This window comes from Azolla caroliniana, unplaced genomic scaffold (genome assembly GCF_043228905.1).
Source record: "Azolla caroliniana isolate FFs.n. ecotype wild unplaced genomic scaffold, voAzoCaro1.0.p SCAF_10, whole genome shotgun sequence".
NCBI lineage: Eukaryota > Viridiplantae > Streptophyta > Polypodiopsida > Salviniales > Salviniaceae > Azolla > Azolla caroliniana.
The window spans coordinates 1690512-1705570 of NW_028230445.1; the positions used below are offsets into that span (position 1 = coordinate 1690512).

At 36.9% G+C, this 15059-nt stretch overlaps 2 protein-coding genes across 4 annotated transcripts; both read left to right on the plus strand.

Annotated features, from left to right (window-relative positions):
• Nucleotides 1-598: 598 nt before the first annotated feature.
• Nucleotides 599-8970, plus strand: LOC147858638 (phragmoplastin DRP1E-like). Of its 2 annotated transcripts, none has more exons than XM_087325909.1 (16): nucleotides 599-807; nucleotides 1170-1233; nucleotides 1303-1407; nucleotides 2372-2473; nucleotides 2569-2619; nucleotides 2711-2772; nucleotides 2941-3031; nucleotides 4772-4836; nucleotides 4955-5149; nucleotides 5244-5363; nucleotides 5451-5521; nucleotides 7181-7406; nucleotides 7482-7536; nucleotides 8057-8281; nucleotides 8465-8604; nucleotides 8685-8970. In XM_087325909.1, exons 1-16 carry the CDS (start codon nucleotides 679-681, stop codon nucleotides 8811-8813), a joined length of 1830 nt encoding a protein of 609 aa, XP_087182035.1. In that variant the 5' UTR covers nucleotides 599-678; the 3' UTR covers nucleotides 8814-8970. The 2 variants fall into 2 exon arrangements, with proteins under 2 accessions (XP_087182035.1, XP_087182034.1); XM_087325908.1 differs by having other exon boundaries at nucleotides 600-807; nucleotides 7482-7532; nucleotides 8053-8281.
• A 1639-nt stretch (nucleotides 8971-10609) lies between these two features.
• LOC147858639 (phosphotyrosyl phosphatase activator (PTPA) family protein) lies at nucleotides 10610-14517 on the plus strand. 2 transcript variants are annotated; one of them, XM_087325989.1, is made up of 2 exons: nucleotides 10610-11849; nucleotides 13604-13804. In XM_087325989.1, coding segments are annotated over exons 1-2 (1170 nt in total). In that variant the 5' UTR covers nucleotides 10610-10680; the 3' UTR covers nucleotides 13605-13804. The 2 variants fall into 2 exon arrangements, with proteins under 2 accessions (XP_087182115.1, XP_087182114.1); XM_087325988.1 differs by lacking the exon at nucleotides 13604-13804 and adding an exon at nucleotides 14116-14517 and having other exon boundaries at nucleotides 10611-11849.
• The last annotated feature ends 542 nt before the right edge of the window (nucleotides 14518-15059 follow it).

Consider the following 15059-nt stretch of genomic DNA (forward strand, 5'->3'; position numbering starts at 1 on the left):
ATTAAAACAGACAATTCCGTTCGTAGCACGCCTCGTCACTTGACCCTAGAGAACGCTCAACTATAGCAAAATCTGCACCATTTTGTTCATTTTTGTTGTGTACCTCATTCTTGGAACTTTTGTAAGTTGGAGATCACCATCCCCTCATCGAGCCATGTGCCCATTTGCAGTTTGTTTCGAGGTCAAGAGGAAGAGGGGCAGGTTGGAGAGCGGACCACGGAAGAAGCCTGAGCTACTGCTACTTTTGACCACAAACAAGGTACAAGAAAGAAGAAGAGCAGCTACTTTTTGACCCATGGAAATGTGAGCATGGCCTCGGGTTGCCGGAAACAGATTGGTTCCACCCGGGGCATTTCATTTCACGAGAGAGCTCTTCATCTCTAGGGGCAAATAATCTATCTATCTATCTATATTTTGGGGGGGTGAGAAGTAGTATAGTAGTAGTAGTAGTTTGTATCTTCATGAGCTTGTGTACAAGTATGTATGTATGTATGTATGTATGTATGTATGCATGTATGTAGGTATGTATACAGTATAATGAGTGTATTTTGAGCAGTTAGATCTTTAGATCTTAAAGAAGAAAGAAGCAGTAGAACGTGGAGGAGAAGAAGAAGAAGAAGAAGAAGAAGAAGAAGCAGGGCAGGGCAGGAGGAGCAAGAAATCTGAATCTCGATCTCGATGGAGAGCCTCATCGGCCTCGTCAACCGAATACAGAGAGCTTGCACCGCCCTAGGCGACCATGGAGGTGACAATGCCTTGCCTACTCTGTGGGAAGCTCTTCCTTCTGTTGCCGTCGTGGGTGGGCAGGTGGGCACTTCTTCTTCTTGCTCAGGATTTTAATTTAACCCTAAAATTTCCTCATTTTTGTCTGATCCTTTTTAGCGTGATGTAAATACTGTCCGTGCCTTTCTTCGAATGGATCTTGAAATTAATGTTGATTTTTCACAGTTCCCATGTCTTTTTAGCATCTTCTATGCTCCCTAAACCTGCCCTTGAATCAATCTTAAACCTATCATTAGACTGTGCCTTTGAGGAGTTTCTCACTAGACTTAGCATAGTCTATGCTCCTTGGATTTGTTTTCAAATCAATAAAAATTAATCAGAACCTAATTTTGAACTGTTTCTGACTTGGTTTAACATAAAGTGGCTCCTTTATTCCATATCTACAGAGCTCTGGGAAATCTTCAGTTTTGGAGAGCATTGTTGGCAGAGATTTCTTGCCGAGAGGCGCAGGTAGACAGAATTTGCTTGAAATTTTGATCCATCCATAAAGATTTCTTATGGATCCTTCTGTATTTGTAGGTATTGTGACCAGAAGGCCACTAGTTTTACAACTACACAAAGTAGATGATGGACCAGAGTACGCTGAGTTTCTTCATCTGCCAAAACGAAGGATTACTGATTTCGGTAAGTATTTCATGTTAATTTTTCACTAATAACTGCCATCTCAGTAGGTAGTTTTTGTTTTTCCCAGAGCAATCACAGCTACACATAGATGTCAAGGTCTTGAGTTTTTAGATCGGAACTTTATCAAAGTCAGATGTATTGGGCTTGCCTGGTTATATGGGCCGTACTAGTAATTAAAATGGACATGGTGTATAGTTATGATTCTTTTGATCTTTAGGGTCAAGTTGTTATACTTTTTTATTGGCAGTATGTGAGTGGCATAGTTGTTGCTGGACATAAGCAGTGAATGCTGAATATTCAGAACTTTCTTTCTCTAAAATTGGAAAACTGCCTCTTCCATAACATTATTTCATTGATTTTGTTTTCTTGTTTGTAAGTTTCACTCACGTTATGTGTGAAATGGGTTCTTCAGGTGTCAAAATATTTGTCTGACATAAATTACTTGTATTGCGTCATTCTTTGATCTGATTATGGTTCAATGCAAATCTTATCCTAAAATTTACAAAATTTCACCCTTGTGTGGTACCCATATCCTATATTTTTAAAGAATGTTGCATAGTAAAATGTCACTTATAAAGTCAAATGATTCCAAGGAGCTAAGAGAGTGGCTCAATGATTTTATAGGTAAATGTTGTGATGCTTGAACAATAGAAAAGCTGATGGCCGGATGATATAGAAATGCTGAACACCATAATTCAGTTACTTTGGTCTGATGCTTATAGATCTACTTGTAATATCGGTTATATGAGTAGGGATGCAATGTGCCATATATGTGAGTAGGACTTGGTAATTTCCTATGATTAGAATTCTTGTGAATAAGTAACTTTATAAATTTGTTTTTAAACATCTTCACTTTTTCATCTTTTGTTTGATAAACCCATATATGGTTGTTAGTTGCAGAATATGTTCAACTGATTAGTTTTTATTATCCATAAGCTATAAAGCATCCTTATTTTGTTTCCAGCTGCTGTAAGAAAAGAAATACAAGATGAGACCGACAGAGTAACAGGCCGAAGCAAACAGATATCGCCAATCCCGATACATCTGAGCATTTACTCACCACATGGTAAGCATTTTCTAATCAAAGAAAACATTTACTCACCACATGGTAAATTCAGTTATCATACTTTCATTAGTTAATCCAATCCACTATGTTTGCAGTTGTAAACTTAACTCTTATCGACTTGCCGGGTTTAACCAAAGTTGCTGTGGGTAATATTTTGTGCTTAGAAAACAAACCCTTTGTTTGGTTCTAATTTCCATTAGTAAAACATAATGTCCTGATATGAAACGTTTTCAATAGAGGGGCAACCTGAAAGCATTGTAGCGGATATCGAGAACATGGTTCGTTTATACGTCGAAAAGGTATTTGATGCACTTTTAATTGTGTTAAGTCTTGCCAATGTAGATGGGCTTCATTTAAGCATGGATTCTAGTGTCATAATGTGAACTTAATCCTCTTGATGGTAGTAACCATATTATGATGGATTGTATGACGATTGCTAATCAAGTGAATTGTTTTTCTCCTGACAGCCAAACTCAATCATACTTGCCATTTCACCTGCAAATCAAGATATTGCGACTTCTGATGCGATCAAATTGGCTCGAGAAGTAGACCCTTCAGGTATAAGGTTTTGTATCAATCTTTAGAATGACTTCATTTTAGCTGAAATTGAGCAACCCCAAAAGCATAATTGAAACAAGGAAAAAGAAAATATATTGGCAACTTTGGAGAAGCCAAAATAGCCTATTTGGCTCGAACAGAAGAAGCAATGTAATTGCATTTGACATCTCAACCATAAAAAGAGAAATGTTCAAAAGCTGAAATTAGGACTCTTTAAGTAGGATAAGTGCACGAGATAGAAAGAAAGAAAGAATGATATATTAACATCTTCCAGATGCCAAAATGGCCTATGAGACCAAATGAGAACATCTTAAAATGCCGTTTGTGTTTGAGATGACTTTCCAAGGTTACTGGAGAATCTCGTTAGCTAATCCATGAACATTCCCAACTTAGATGCATTGAAACTTCTAATTCAAAATATCTCCAATATGGGCCGGCTCAAGATGGACGGGTCTTCAAAGTAAGGGGAAGCACCTCTAGTGGTGGGTGATGATGGCATATTTCTGTCGATGGCAAGTGTGTTGGGATCATGGTCCAATTGGAGGCCATGGTATCTTCATCTTATTTTGTAAAAAAACAATGCAATCACAAACATGGTGCTCTGCTAATGAAACAATTGGAATACATTTTGCCAGTTTTACCATTTATGTTCATAACTGATGTGAAGAGGTCTTAAGCTGCCCTATCTCACTATAGAGCGCATGTGATAGATGTGTATCTATATAAGAAGGCTGATGATAAATCTACCTTGACAGATGTGTAAAATGAGGGTCTTATAGTGAAAATCAACTTCTTACCAAAAGATGTCGTAGGGTTGATCTATGTCCTTTCGTTCTCCAATTTAATGGTATTAGTTCTTTTGTTAGCCAATTTAGAAAAAGGAGAGGGCAATATAGGAGAGGAGAAAGGGATATATATAAAGAAATGATTATTCAGGTTGAAACTGACTAATGCCACAAATATGAGTGGCTTCTGCTTATCCGGGCTAAAAGTCTGAAAAAAGAAAGGTTTGGGCTTACTAGAGATAAATATTTAAGCTACTAATTTCATCAGAGATGGTTTTACAGTCAATGAGTACACAAATAAGTAACATATGGTGCTTTGGGGACTTGATGTGGTGGAAAGGGGAAACTATAAACTACATTGGCTGCATTTGGGTGTTAATCTGTGGTTTGGACATGGCATGCGATGATGTCCATGATATGCTAGCAGGATTTACCAATGGAACGACGTTTATTTGTGTCAAGTGATTATCTTGCAAGTATCCCCAGAAAAGATGTATGAGAGAGTCGAAAATGCTTTAACAGATGTGAAGACATCTTTGGAGTAAGCAAGGGGTGGACATCGTAAATGTTAATGGCAATGGATAGAGCTTTAGCCTCAGATTGAAGATGCAAGAGGGGAAGTGTATCTATAGTTCACTCTCTAAGCACCCAAGAGGATGCGAAGATGCATGGCATATGTTTTTCTACAAGGCTTCCTCCTTGCCACACGAAGAAAGACTCATTGCATAGTGTTTTAATTACAAAATGTTTTTGCTGTTTCTGAAACTGCTGGCTGCTATGAACATAATCCCATGACAGAACCTTCATTAAGTTGTCAGTGTGGTTTATGCATGAATGACAATATGTTATAAAGTTAAAATGTCTCCTTCAGAAAGTAATATGATATTTTGTTCTTTACTTCTCTGAAACTTCATAGTATCAATCAAAATTAAGCAGCGGTTAATTTCTTTTATAGGAGAGCGCACATGGGGTGTTTTGACAAAGCTTGATCTGATGGATAAGGGTACAAATGCTGTAGATGTAAGCTTCCTGGTTTTGTTTTCCATCATTAACGCCTTATTTTTTATCAATGAAGGTTTGAAGGCAAGCAGTGATTTCAACACATGATAAGTAATTAAGAATTCTTAGATCATTTCAGGTGCTTGAAGGCCGAGCATATCATTTAAAGCATCCATGGATTGGCGTTGTTAATCGTTCTCAGGCAGATATCAACAAGAATGTTGACATGATAGCTGCTAGACGTAGAGAACGTGAATATTTTCAAACTAGCCCTGATTATTCTCATTTAGCAAATCGCATGGGATCTGAGTATCTAGGAAAGATGTTATCTAAGGTGAGTTTTAAAAGATAAATTGAAAATATATATAATTTTCTTTTGTCAATGATTGTTGTTGTGGTGACATTGCATTTTACATGTTTCTCTTCAGTATTTAGAGGCAGTGATTAAGGCAAGGATTCCTAGTATATTGTCCACAGTGAACAAAAGTATCGATGAGCTTGAAAATGAAATGAATCAACTTGGGAGGCCTATTGCAGTTGATGCAGGGGTAAGAATGCCAGTGTAGACTATTATGGTTGGGTTTGTTTAGGTATTTGTGTATCTCAATCACCTTTGTTACCTCCTCTATATTCAGGCACAACTTTACACAATACTAGAGCTTTGCCGGGCTTTTGATCGTGTATTCAAAGAGCATCTTGATGGAGGGTACTGATTTAATCCTTGTCTCAGTTAGTCTGTTTGTGAGGTTAATTGTCTACGGTTAGGAATCTGCTGTCAATTTAGCAAACTTGGCTATTCTTGCTCATCGTTCCATAGTCATTTTGGTGCATTTCTTTTCCATTTTTATAGCAAAATATGCTGACTCATGCAATATTATCGGGTATCAACTTCATTAGCTTGGCTAATCGAAGTCGAAATTCAGAAAATTCCACTGTAGTTAATTGAAGAAAGCAAAATTTCATAGCATCTTATTTAACCATTGCCATTTAACTTTTCAATTTTTTCCAAATATATAGCAAATAAGTGAATATTAGAATGCGAAGCGAACCCTGCCAATATTATTTGCAATGCCAATCCGGAAGAAACTAGCCACACAAATCACTCATTCCTTTTTAATACAGAAATCTGCCAATTCCTTCAAGAAATGATTGAGGAAATGGCTGTTGTGCTTCCCTGTCTGGAAGGAAACAGCTTGAGGGTTAGTATTGTGTGTGAACAATGCCAACCACCCACATGGGCAAACAATTGGAGGAGTACATTCATTATGGCAGGTAGGAAAAGAACCTCATTATAGGGTAGACCATCCCTTGCATCCTCATTATAGGGTTTGTTACAATGAGACATAGCTCTCATTGTAACAAACCCCGTTTGTAACCAGCTAAAGTGCTCCGCATAATATACATGGTTTCTGGTTCTATTCTTTATTCTGCATAATATACAATAGATTGGGCAATAGCAATTTGTCAAGCACGTAGGCCCCGGGCCCACAAACCACCCTTGTTATTGACAGATAAAGGCCATTATCTCCTGCCATCGCAGGCGCTTCCCTCGATTTGGAGACCTCTCCATTCTGGATCGACCTATGCTAGAGATCTTTTTGAAGACAAAAGTTATAATATATCTAACTTGAGAATCTTACACGTGCTGAAAACCAGATTCTTTAGTCTCCATTTATCTTATTTACTTTTATATTTACTTAGAAATATTTATTTTATTTTGATTTGTTGTTCTCAAAGATGAGACAACACTTAAGATGTAATCCCTTGTTTGGTCTTATACACCATTTTGGCCTCTTAAAGGACGTTAATATATCTTTCTTTCTTTCTTTCTTTCTTCTTCAAGCATTTGTCTATGCAGTTCTCACATGTTTGACTGCATTGCAATTTCATTTAGGAATGTTGTATTCTTTTAAACTCTTCTGTATTTTGATTGGCTTCACCCGTAAACCCAGATATGCATGCAAAGAAGTATACTTCCATCACATATTACAACATAGATGTGGATATAGATTTCTTTCACAAAATATGAATTCATCCTGAAGCATAGAGTCTATCTTTTAGCTGTATCCCAGTTCCAGTTCAAATGGTCAGCCAACTTTACAACACCTTCAATCTTGTTTAAAATTCACTAATTTTAAAGATCACATGAAATAAAAAAGATGCATGTTTCATAACAAGTTCAATTAACTGTGCTGTAATTGGAATATATGTTTTTCTTCAATGGTCAGCCAACTATTTGTAAACATTAACTAATTTTATAGATCACATGAAATAAAGATACATGCTCTATAACAAGTTCAATTAACTGTGCTGTAATTGAAATATATGTTTGCTTTATTTATGATGCTTTTATCTCTCTATGCAGACGTCCTGGTGGTGACCGTATTTATGGAGTCTTTGATAATCAATTTCCTGCTGCATTAAAGAAGCTTCCATTTGATAGACATTTGTCATTACAAAATGTTAGAAAGATTGTATCAGAAGCTGATGGATATCAACCACATCTAATTGCTCCTGAACAAGGTTACAGGCGGCTGATAGAAAGTGCTCTCATGTATTTCCGAGGTCCTGCAGAAGCAGTAGTGGATGCAGTATGTTTCTGACTTCATTTATATATAGCCTTGAGAAATTTTCTGTCATTGATTTGTATAGCTTCATGGTTGTAGGTGCATTTTGTATTGCGTGAGCTTGTGCGCAAGTCGATGAATGAAACCCAGGTGTGTAATCTTCATATTATATACAAATTCTTTTTATCATATTATATTGGATGAAATTTCTATGTTCTGTTTCTTGAATAGTGTGTGATATTTTTTGGGTTTTGACAGATGACTCTCTTTCCTCTTTCTGTCTCCTTTTCTCTGTAAATTATAAAATAAATGATGACTTCCAGAAAATCTGTATCAGCATCATTTTGCCTTTCATGTAATGTCACATTTCTTTAAGGATTGTTCATTAATCAGATAGCTGAGCTAGTATCATATTTAAGTTTTCTCTTTACTCTTTCTGTCTCCTTTTCTCTGTAAATTATTAAATAAATGACAACTTCCAGGAAACTTGTATCAGCATCATTTTGCCTTTCATGTAATGTCACATTTCTTTAAGAATTATTCATTAAACAGATAACTGAGCTAGCATCATATTTAAGTTTTGAAATGCTCTTCAGGTTTCTTGCAACGAAGAGATGTTAGTAGATATTCTCAAACTGAGGTTATTATTTTTATCTTCTGTGTTCTGCAGGAAGTAAAGAGGTTTCCCACTCTTCAAGCAGAGATAACAGCTGCTGCCACTGAGGCATTAGAAAAGTTCCGTGATGAAAGTCGAAAAACAGCTTTGAGAATGGTAGAAATGGAATCAAGTTACTTGACTGTAGATTTCTTTAGAAAGCTTCCTCAAGAACTAGATAAAGGTGGGAACCCATCATCTACAGCAAATGACAGATACGCTGAGGGCCACCTGAAAAAAATCGGTAAGGAAAAGTTTCCATAATTAGTGTTTGCTAATATGTATCAAAATTTCATCTTAATGGTAGTTGATTGCTACCGAGGGTAGAGTTAGGAGTTGAAGTCCCAATTTGTGGCTTGCATGACAGGGTTGAACCACTAGGCCAAGCAATGAATTCATTTTAATTATGTTGTTTTTCTTCTTTTAGGTTCCACTGTACAAGCATATATTGGTATGGTAATGGAAACATTAAGGATTTCTATTCCTAAAGCTGTTGTACATTGCCAAGTAAGAGAGGCCAAACGATCTCTGCTAGATCACTTCTATACTCAAGTCGGCAAAAAGGAGGTAAATCGTGCTTTTGAACTATTGTACTGTTATATTTCACAAAGCATTGTAAATGATAAATATGCGTAATCCTTTCATAGGGTCGGCAACTTGCTTTGCTGCTAGATGAAGATCCAGCTTTGATGGAGCGGAGATCCGCATGTGCTAAGAGGTTGGAACTCTACAAGCAAGCCAGAGATGAAATAGATGCTGTTGCTTGGGCAAGATAGGGTGTTGTAACAATGGAGTCCATTTATTCCTCAAATTTGATTTGTGGTTTATATATATATATATATATAGCTCACACAACTCGACATGGATTATTGTGTCTAGATAATGAATATGCTAATACCTTACGTAATAAAAATCATTGATTCTTTTGTAGTATATGACTATCTATGATGGGTTAGTAATACCAGAGATTTGGTCATGAACCTTCTGAGTCTTATGCAAGAATTCCGAATGTTCTAGACATGTGTATCATCAGTAGGCCAGATATAGTGCAACTTTTGAATGCCCAAAACGATTATTCTAGATTACGTGGAATCCTGACCTGATGGAAGAATTGTCGATGACACTAGACCATGTTCCCTACTCATCCATTTGACCACAGAACCAGACTGATGAAAGATCAAAAGACTGAAATTCAACAAGTAATCTAGTTGTCCATTTGAGATCAAAAACTTCGAATAACTCTAAATAACGATTTAAACACCTCCATTTACATGTCTGGTTGAGAGTCTCTCTCTCTCTCTCTCTCTCTCTCTCTATCTTTGAAGCATTAACTTGCAATGATTATTTACACCTGCTCAAAAGTCATGGAGTCATATGTAACGGAAAGCATTACATAAAATCAAACTTATGCTTAATGTGTGCATTCTCCCAAACTGTTCAGGGTTCTTTTCCTTTGCTGAATGCAAGGGAACCATTAAGTGCAGAAGCAAATGCACTTTGTAGATATTTCTCTCATCAAAAACAAATTCTAAGTTTTGTAGGAGATTCTGTTTTCCTTTTAAGAGGGAAATGTGACACTATATTCAAAAGCATTTCTATTATTGGACTTCTGTAAGCATGGCAGCATTGAAGTCATAGAAAGGCAACATTGTTTAATTTTCGAAAGTCATAATTTTAGTTTGATGTGACAAACTCCAAAGGAGCAAGACTTACAAGATTGAAATTAGACATTTCAAGAAATATGAAGCATGAAAAAGATACGCTTACTCCCTACTAAAAGGCAATGTTAAGAAAGTAGAGCTTTTTACAAGAAACGACGGGCTTTAAACCTTTCCATCATACACCATAGTCAATGAGTCAGATGCCTTTCCCAACTATGGGTTTGGTTGTACATAAATTGCATAGTGAAGGGGGGTTAAAGGAACAAGTAACATATTTCTATTCAAGGACTTCATAAGAAAAACCAACAAGATAATTTCCAAAGTGCTAACAAGACAATACCTATTGCATATGCACAAAAGCTGAGGTCCATGAAAATGTATATGTTGGGGGAGATTTGGACCCAACAAGATATTCGCCATAATGCATTACTTGACCGCAAGTGGACCTTGGGAAGGGTGTGCATGAAAGTATTGCTAGAATTCGGCCCAGAAAGCTTTGCCACAAAAGTGGATTATGATTGATGCAGATATCTCCTTTCTAATCCGAGGATGACATGAGGCGTGATTCATGTGAGTATGAATGGGGTGGTCAGGAGGGTGTGTAAACGAAGGAAGCAGTTTTTTTGGACAGACTCAGAGGAAGTGGACATGTCCGCAAGAGTATTGAGCATAATGACAATGAAATTCCTTGCAATCAATCGGTTTAAATGGTTTCGTGGTTCGGTTTAAGTTTCAAAAAAATTTAACGGTTTTGAATTTGACTCTCTCGAACCGAACCGAAACCAAACCGAACCGTTGCCAATTGTTAGTTGTTTCTCACATTATACATACACACACACACACACCCAAATACTTCAAGAAAACTCTTCTCTTCTCATTTCATTTCCTTCTTCTTCTTCTTCTTCTTCTTCTCATTTCATTTTCCTTCTCCTTCCTTCATTCTCTGTTGAAAGTCTCACCAGAAAGACAAAAGCTCTCGGCTATGGCGGAGGAGGACCCCCCCACACACACCAAAACTTCGTTAGAGACCATCGAGAGCCCTGACTCCACAGGGAGCAACTACAAGGTACTACTCTCTTCGTCTTTGTCTTTGTCTTCTTCACCATCTCCATCGCCATCGATAGGTCATTATTATTCCCCACCCACCGCCTACAGACCTCTGAGGGCTCCTGCAGTTCATCCGAGTATGGTTCTTTCTACTCCTCACGCCTCTTTAATGCCTGTTCCTCAACCCCTCCCCGTTCCTCTTTCTCTCCCTCCCTATTCCTTTCAAGTACCTAAGAAATGCATAAACAGCCCCCAAGATATAGAGAAATTCCATTTCTCCGAGGGTGGAAAACACTTCTTAGGCTTCGTAGCTGGGCTGAACCAGTCTATAAAAGGTCACCAGATCTCTGATTATTGCTCAGAATCTTCTGTTATTCGAGGTTTGATTCAGATTCTGGAATATATGAGCGCTTGGGTAGATGAGATTCCTCCTCTTCAGCAACCCGCCAGATATGGAAATATTGCTTTCCGAGATTGGCAAAGAAGATTGCAAGAAGAAGGACCTTCTCTTATGCTAAAACTTCTTCCTAAGGACATTGAATCATCGGTCATTGAAATTTTCCCTTATTTTTCAGATAGCTTTGGTAATGCAACCAGAATAGATTATGGAACTGGCCATGAGACCAATTTCGCTGCTTGGCTGTTTCTATTAGCTAGACTTGGTCTTGTTAAAGAAGATGATTATCACGCGTTAGTTGCTAGAGTGTTTGTTAAGTATCTTGATTTGATGAGAAAGATTCAAACTACTTATTGGCTTGAACCAGCTGGTTCTCATGGTGTTTGGGGATTAGATGATTATCACTTCTTGCCCTTTATCTTTGGTTCAGCCCAGCTTATAGACCATAAGTATATGAAGCCGAAGTCCATTCACAATGAGGATATACTTGAGAATTTTTCCAAGGAATTTTTGTATTTGGGTTGTGTAAGCTTTGTAAAGAAGATGAAGAAAGGACATCTTGCAGAACACTCTCCGATGATTGATGATATCTCAGCTGTGGCTTCATGGAATAAGGTTAACAGTGGTATGTTGAAAATGTATAAAGCTGAAGTGCTTGAGAAGGTTCCCATCATGCAACATTTCCTCTTCGGCTCACTAATCCGCTGGTAAGTTCTCTACAAAAAAAAGACGTTTTTGGTAGCCTTGGATAATTATTTGTTCTATTTCTTATGTTTTTTGATCGTTTCAATGTTTCAAGTTATCTTTAACTCTTTAACTATCAGTTATTACTGGATGGACATCGATCCAGATAACAAAGAAACATGCAGAGAATTGAGAAATAATAGTAGCGTTTGGAATGTGGATGCTTTAATTTTATTGCCTTCAAATGAATTTAAATAGAGCATCCTGTTGTTTCAATCATAAAATAGCAAACCACTCAGTAGGATATCCCTAAATAGTAAAATGGCTTACATGAATAAGACATGTCAGATCTTTGAACATCAGAATGTGTGTATGTTCTCACATTCACCTGAACACTTTCCTATTATTACAATTATTTACAAACGTTTTCTATAAAATCCTGAACAATATATTCACATTGCATAACTATTTAAATGCGTCAAAACCTAAATCATATTTGTAGAAGAAGCTTAGACTAGTATGGCGTATCTCTCTTTAACTTACCAGCGCATATTATTTTATTTCTTCATACCATGCTACATAATATTGCCACTCTTCTGGGCCTCAAAGCTACTGAAGGTACCATCGTTAGGATCATTAGTGTCTCATTACTTGGGGATGAGTATCTTTACGTTGATAGGTCCTTACAGAAGAGTGTTGTTCTGTGAGAGATGTGACGCTGCCCTGACATGGTATCCAATCCTGTGTGTGTACATCATTTTGAAAATACTCAAAGACTGATGTTTCAATGTCCTTGATTGCATATATTTCCCTCACTAGAAACAAGATTGCCCAGTTCCCACGTGGTTAATTATTACGCTTTTATTAGAATTCGTTTGTGGTTAATTATTACCCTTTTATTTATATTGCATGAGATTATTGAATGAGTAGCTAGATGAACACTGATTTAAAGCAAATTGTTCTAAATTGTGCATTAACATCTTTGTCGACTGTATATTGGAGGGAGTCTTGCAAGGTCTTCAGTGTTGACATCTGTTCTTATTTCAATGTTAAAGTGTGTCTGCCTCTTAAGGATGGTAATACAAAATATGGATGTTTCTCTATAGCTGGACATTGTAGCACATTTTCACTAATATGCCATCCCTTACCAATGCTCTAATCATTAGAAATATCGTTGATTGACATGTTATTCATGGAAAAATCCTCCTATACCAGGACCAGAGAAATGGATATGTTCACAATGCTAATGCTTGGAATAACATAGCCATTCCAATTTATTTTATTCCTAGTCTTGTTGGCTTTAGCCACAATACAGCTTGCATTATTCATCCTGAATATGTATGTCAGAAGGTGAGGTTATACAAAATATTGAATAATAAGGGCGTGCATCCCTGATGCTTAATATATTATGGTACATGGTGGAGTATATGACATAACATCAGTCTTTAGATCTGTTTCACACCTGATGGGGCTAATACCTTGAACACTTAAGCGCTATGTGATGCCATAACGTCCTTGATCTACTCATATCTGTCTCTCAGCCCTTCCAGCCCCACGACAGAGGGATCCTCTCGCATTTCTCAGCCGTCGGGGGGCTCATGAAGATGCATATAAATGTTCTTTGGATGACATTTCATACCATAGTTTTTCTATAAGCTCAGGCAAGTAGAAAGACTTACAAGTTTGTATAGTCCCTTGTTACTTGGCAAGAACACAGAGGTCTCTTTCCACCTCTTGGATGACTTCTCTTCTATATCTGTCTTGTTCTGTTATATAGAATGGGGGAGGAATGTGCTCAGTGTTTGCTTCATCTATAATGTTGGCGATCCTTGTCACAAGTTGGAACATTCTGTGAGTGCTTTGGATACCTCCGAATCTGCTGACAGCTTCTTTTTTGCTTCCTTGAGTTCATGGATGACCTCTAGATCTAGCTTCTTTCTGCCAGAGCCCTGTCATATTTTGCTGGCCTTTATTCAACAGCTCCCAAATACAACTTTTGTGCATGGATGCTGTAATAATGTGTGCTCTGTAAATGGAAGCATCATGATATTTAAATTTTCTATGGTGCAAGTAATGTGTAGATAGCTGTTATATCATAAACAATATCTTTTCAGTTGTTGCTGTTGCAATGTTCTACATGTGCCTGTGTTGCTTTGCTTGACTGTGCTTTTGTGTACCATTTTGGGTTCACCTATTCAGTATTTAACGCTTATTTCATAAAATATATACAAAGGTCATCTAAAGGGAAAATGTGTATTTATTATGTATCATATTTTCTGTACACTGTAGGGAGTGATTCGGAGATGTGGACATGGAGACACCAACGCCTATGTGTGCTAGATGATCAAGAGGTAGCATTACTCCAAAGGTTTGACCAAGCATAATCGGCAGACTTGTGACCAAAGGATTCTGCAGAAGTTTTTTTTTCATTCCATACAAATATCTAGCACTTTTTGGATCCAATCACCTTACATTTTGAGCTTAGCTTTTATAAAATTTGATCCAATACTAGTGAAAAAAAACACACTTCATTTGCTAAATGGTTTTGCTTTTATAGTGTAACACACCTCTCCCTAATATTATTGGCAGTATCAAAAGTGTTTTACTTGGATCTTTTCGCATTTTCTCTATTTATTTACCTCGTAAGGATGATAATAAATCTATTATCAATCAAGCTATGTTTCAAGTTGTGATTTTGTTTTATTTGTACTCGGCAATAGGATGTAGGAGCGTTTCGCAATGCAAGAAATTACAGGACACGTGTTTTCCTACACATGTTATCAATGCCTAGAGTGAAATGTTTGACTATACTTTCTCCTGTATTAATATTTGAGTTTGTCTTCTTACTTTGTCTTCTTTCTTTACTCTCATACTATGCTAGTTTCTTCATATAAAAGAGTATCTGATGTATTTGAGGGTTAACCAAGTTATTATACTACTTTTTTGAAATTCCTTAACAATATCTTGTTCTTATCAAAATTTCCCTCCTTGATTCTCTTTTTCAAAATCATAGAGAAAGAAGCAAGTTCCAAAGAGATATCAGAGAACTTGTGAATGATTGTCAAAGTATTTTTCAAATTTTAAAAAATGTCGTATTTTGGGAATTTTGTGAAAATGAGGATGTTTAGGAAAATAAAATTCAAATCATCTTTGGGCATTGTCATGTGAGACAAGTTGTAAACTTATGGAGGGTGATATGGGCGCCACTCACCAATGGCCTATGAGAGAGTTCA

Excerpts from the sequence above, each read along its gene's own strand:
- LOC147858639 (XM_087325988.1), top strand. The coding sequence starts at position 10,681 with ATGGCGGAGGAGGACCCCCCCACACACACCAAAACTTCGTTAGAGACC.
- LOC147858638 (XM_087325909.1), top strand. The coding sequence starts at position 679 with ATGGAGAGCCTCATCGGCCTCGTCAACCGAATACAGAGAGCTTGCACC. Across the intron at positions 808-1,169 it reads TTGCCGTCGTGGGTGGGCAG|AGCTCTGGGAAATCTTCAGT; the intron begins GTGGGCACTTCT and ends CCATATCTACAG. Across the intron at positions 5,150-5,243 it reads TAGGAAAGATGTTATCTAAG|TATTTAGAGGCAGTGATTAA; the intron begins GTGAGTTTTAAA and ends GTTTCTCTTCAG.